This window comes from Halyomorpha halys, unplaced genomic scaffold (genome assembly GCF_000696795.3).
Source record: "Halyomorpha halys isolate HHAL.00 unplaced genomic scaffold, Hhal_1.1 Scaffold652.1, whole genome shotgun sequence".
NCBI classification, from domain to species: domain Eukaryota; kingdom Metazoa; phylum Arthropoda; class Insecta; order Hemiptera; family Pentatomidae; genus Halyomorpha; species Halyomorpha halys.
The window spans coordinates 114596-119421 of record NW_027110397.1 but is presented as its reverse complement, the minus strand read 5'-3'; the positions used below and the strand labels follow the sequence as shown (position 1 = coordinate 119421).

Here is a 4826-nt window from a genome sequence, read left to right as displayed (position 1 = left end):
CCATAGATGAGATATGGATAATGCTATACTCCCATAGATGAGCCACAGTGTCTATAGACCAAGAGTTGGCTGGAAAAAGCTAATTATTTCACCCTAATGGTTTATTAGTTTAATGAAACTAGGTATAGTCCAAATTGATCGGTCTACCAAATATAGTTAGGCGGAATGAAAAATGGCGGCTGTTTCAGAACGTTAAAAAAAAAATTATCATTCGGAGTTCTATATCATTAAAACTACCTTTGCTTTTTCTAAAATAGCAAAAGCCCTAATAGAGCTGTTAACAGTTAATAGTTCCTGTTTTTTTCATAGCGATATTTCAGAACTAAATTACTAAAAATCAGTGGTTAGTGAATTTATTTTGGGAACACTATGTCTGAGAATTAATTTGACGCAGAGATGTCTATTAGCACTCATAATTTGGGAAAATCTGAGGAACAATTTGACGTAGAGATGTCTATTAGCTCTCATATTAGAGCTTGTTTAATTTTCTATAATGTAGTTTATCACGTATATATTATTATTTATAGTTTATCAATTTTCTATAAGGTAGTTTACCACCACAGTCTCTCCAAGTTGGATTGGAGAAATTTTCGTTTTTGGCCGATGTTTGAGATGCATGTTGTTTTTTATCTTATGCTGTGATTTTTATTTTTATTCCATTGGTTACCAATTGGTTATTGGCAATAATATTAATTGTTTCTTAAGTTAATGTCCAGGTGAGACAGTTTCCAATTTAAAAACGAAGGGAGAGTCCGCCGTTGTTATTATTCGATGTGCTAAAGATAGCTGAGCTAACAGTTCTCATACAATAGTTTATCTTATTTATTTTATCCAACTTCGTTCATTCCATTTATTGGAAAGTTATATTTTCATTTTATTTTGTAAATACGTTTTAAATAAAGTCTAGTTTTATATAATATACATTATTATATAAAACTAAACTTTATTTAAAACGTATTTACAAAATAAAATGAAAATATAACTTTCCAATAAATGGAATGGACGAAGTTGGATAAAATAAATAAGATAAACTATTGTATGAGAACTGTTAGCTCAGCTATCTTTAGCACATCGAATAATAACAACGGCGGACTCTCCCTTCGTGTTGCCAACCATTATCGCAGTCATGCTATCCTTAGGATTGCCCAGTCTGTAAAATTTACGCGCCCCCTCACCCTAAGCAATTTAGAATTTAAATCGTTCTTTCTCAGCCTGATTTTTATGCATTGTTTGATTTGTTAACGAATTAATTTAATTTTAAAAGAAATCTTTATTTATAATCTTTTTCTATACATTTCTATTGACTAGCGGTTAAAGGTTTCCCTAAGTTCAATACCTCAACGGCTATTAGTAAGTTAGTTATTAAAGTTAGTACCTTACCAAAATTTAATTTATTAAAAATAGTACTTCTTTTCTCCGTAAAAATTATTTTAAAAAGTTTCTTTGAAAGAACAAACTAATACAAGAATTATTATTATTATTATTATTATTATTGTTTTCAAAGAAACAAGATATAATAATATTAGATAAAATAATGCAATTTCAGAGGAGCATGATACAAAAATAAAATTATCCTTTTTCATAAAACAACACTCCCTTACTTTTCCACGTTTGGTGGTTGATGAAATTTTCGCCCGCCTTCTTCCTAGAGAAAAAGTAAAGAAAACTCAACTAGTCAAAACGTTATAGGCCATCAATTTAATATTTTCCCTGCTTATTTATTTCCAAAGAAAGAATCCCTTAATATTTCTTATCTTCTTCATTTCAATATTCCGTTTCAGTAAGATACATAATTCAGACAACTTTTTGGGAAACCGGCCTATCTTAATTACTTGATGTTTCAGAGGACGATCCTTTTACGGGATTTACATCATCTTTAGTCCTATTTTTTTGTAGACTATTCCTTGCATATTGTCCAATATCCAAGGGAATCACTGGCAGTCTACAAAAAAAAAAAGGATTATAGATAATATATGTATAATGAGAACAAATGCCGTAAAAGGACCCGACCCTCCTGTAAGGACCCGACCCTCCTGTAAGGAGCCGAGCCTCCTCTAAGACATCAAGTAATTGAAATGGACAGGATGCCCGAAACGTTGTCCAGAATATTGCTATAAAGAGGATAAGAAGTATTGAGGGCTTCTCCTTGCATGCCTTAGCCATAGGAGAATGAAATAATGGACATTAACATTTTCTTTTTATATTTTTTTGGTTGCTTTATGGAGGATTTTCAGCCTCTTTTTAGCTATTTCCAAAATGTTTAAGTTAAGATACCACAAGCTTCAAGTGGTGCAGGCCGATAGTGCGTGCTCCTCTCCTAAAAGGAAGAATTTAATTACCCAGTTGACTCTTAGAATGGAACTAGGTATTATTTCTTGGATCTCGGTTCTTTGTTTAAGAAGGTTAAAGGTCCAATAGTATTTTTTTCTTGTTCCCTCGTTTGAAAGTCAGCGAAATTAAAACCCCGTAAAAGTGCTCCTCCAGAAAATTTGATTTGCATCTGTTCTGGGAACCCTTCAGGACCAATTGCATCTCTTCTGCAAACCCTTCAGGACCAATTGCATCTGTTCAGGGAACCCTTCAGGACCAATTGCATCTGTTCAGGGAACCCTTCAGGACCAATTCCTCTCTCCGGGGCATTCCTATGCACCAAATTGATATATTATATTATTACAATTATTATTGATGTATTAAAATGATAACTTATACATACATCCTTATATGGGTACTTGTACATATTATTAAACTATAAAATAAATAATTAATCCATAGACCTCGTTATGGTGGAAAGTGGAGCACGCCCTCTCCACAATAATTTGATAACTCGATAAGTTGACAAATTTTCGATTTGAGAACCTCCTTCAAACTGTGAAAAATATTCTATTACATTTTTTAAAGAAGGTTGTTATACTCAAAATTGGTTCTATATCCAGTTTTGCAAAAATATCAAGAAAAAGGGAAAATATCTGAAAGTACTTCCCAGACCTTTCCTCTAAGTTTTCTAAATTTGGTCAAAATTTTTGGATAATTTCAGACTTTACATCTCTTTATAAGTTAGAACAACTTCCATGAATTAATCTCGGAGGAATTGGTATGTTGAACGCTAGCAAAGGGTTTTCTCTTCAATTTAATATTGAATAAGGAAGTGAACTTTTTGTTCTAGGTTAATCTGTTAAATTTGTTTTGTCCTGTCCTCCAAGTATTTTTCAATAATTTTTTTTTATCTTAACTACAGTTTGATAATTTATCTTTGATTGCTATTGTTTCTTTTTCTCGTTTTACAACTGAGTTATTGTTGAAAATAATATTATCCTTATCCTGGAATTCCCTTATTCCCTGATGGCTAAAAGCACTCCCTTCCCTCTTCCCCTGTTCTCCTCAATCACTTTTAGTTATTAGTTAGTTCGACCTACTAAGGGTTTCACGAAGAAAATCACAAAAGTCTTTTTCTAGACTATTCTATGTGTTTTGGGGAGCTGAATCCTGAGGTATATTGAAAAAATAAGGCATTTTCGAAGATGAACATTTTATAGAACTGAAGTAGGCAAAATTTCTTACAAAGTTCGTATATTAAATTTTATTTTCCAGCAACCTGCAATAGATCTCTGTAAACAACATAAAAAATCGAATCTAATAATTTTACAGGTGTGAAGTATGCTTAGTTCAAAGCGACAAATTAGCTTCTTTAAAGAGAATCGAGAGGGTTTTTTTAATGTACTATCGGATGTTATAATAAATATATTGCCTGTGGATTATGTTGGGAATTTAGCCTGCCTTAATTTTATATTTGATGGCCATCTTGCAACGACGTTTAATTTTATAATTAGAATCGGAAATCTGAACATACTTCCAGTTTTTGGTTTTTTCTTTATAAAGATTGCGATTGGCAAATTCGGATTAATCACACCAAAAAGATATATATATTTATTTGCCCCTACATAGCTGACCTTCCAAGAGCTTGTTATGATATCCAAGCCACTTGGATTGAGCACTTACCTGTGGCTTGCGTGGGCTTGTCAGGGGCCTTGCCGAAGGTGGTAAGCCGCTTGTGCCTCTCGGACGCAGCCACGGCGAGGAGCCCGAGGAGCAGAACGTAGCGCCACATCTCGTCCTCTGGTCACTCTGTCCAAGGGCCCTCCCCTCCTTTGGCCCTGGCTACCCCCACCGTCTCCTTTCTTAGCCAATCGAAACGGTTCTCTCATCTTGTGTTGATAGTCTTGGGCCATTTCCAGAGCAACAAGGCTTACGATGTTCCCCTCCCCCTTACAGGCTACAAATATGATCCTTGGAACGATTTACCGTAGCGATAAAGATTTGATCTCTTTTGAGAAAAATATTTACAACCATAAGATTGCTGTGGCGCTAAGTGATGATCAAATACGCACCGCGGTTACAAGACTGGATTGTCTTATAAACAGTTTCACACATTTTGGGTTTTCAAAGCACAATTTTGAGTTTTTACTGTACGAAAACTCGGTTACAAATCAAAGCCAATACATCGGCTGTTAGATAACATGTTTTACTTAAATGTTAGAATAAAGAAGTTGAATAGTAGTTCTTGGTTTTGGAAACGACAACTCATATCTTCATATAACATTGTAAATAGGAAAACTAGATGTGATTTCGTTTGTGACAAGTTATTAGCCAAATGTTGCCTGGTTTGACGTAGAGGTACATGAATGTGGAAACATGGTACAACAAGACCAATCGACAGGGCAATCGGTGAAAATATGTAAAAGTTTATAATAATAAATTTACTATAAGAAGATGGCCTCGAGATCTTCTCTAGAAATGTTATTGGAGTTCTATCAGTTGGTAGATTCTCC

At 33.9% G+C, this 4826-nt stretch overlaps 2 protein-coding genes across 3 annotated transcripts in view; one reads left to right on the top strand and one right to left on the bottom strand.

Annotated features, from left to right (window-relative positions):
• Nucleotides 1-4146, bottom strand: part of sosie — an 18062-nt gene extending 13916 nt beyond the window's left edge. For both annotated transcript variants that reach the window (XM_067048555.1, XM_067048556.1), the window contains exon 1: nucleotides 3997-4146. In XM_067048555.1, coding sequence (XP_066904656.1) covers nucleotides 3997-4105 — 109 coding nt within the window. In that variant the 5' untranslated portion in view covers nucleotides 4106-4146. The remainder of the gene's footprint in view (nucleotides 1-3996) is intronic.
• The window catches only part of LOC106685030 (cell death abnormality protein 1), an 85665-nt gene that overhangs the window by 44434 nt on the left and 36405 nt on the right, over nucleotides 1-4826 (top strand). The window lies entirely within an intron of this gene.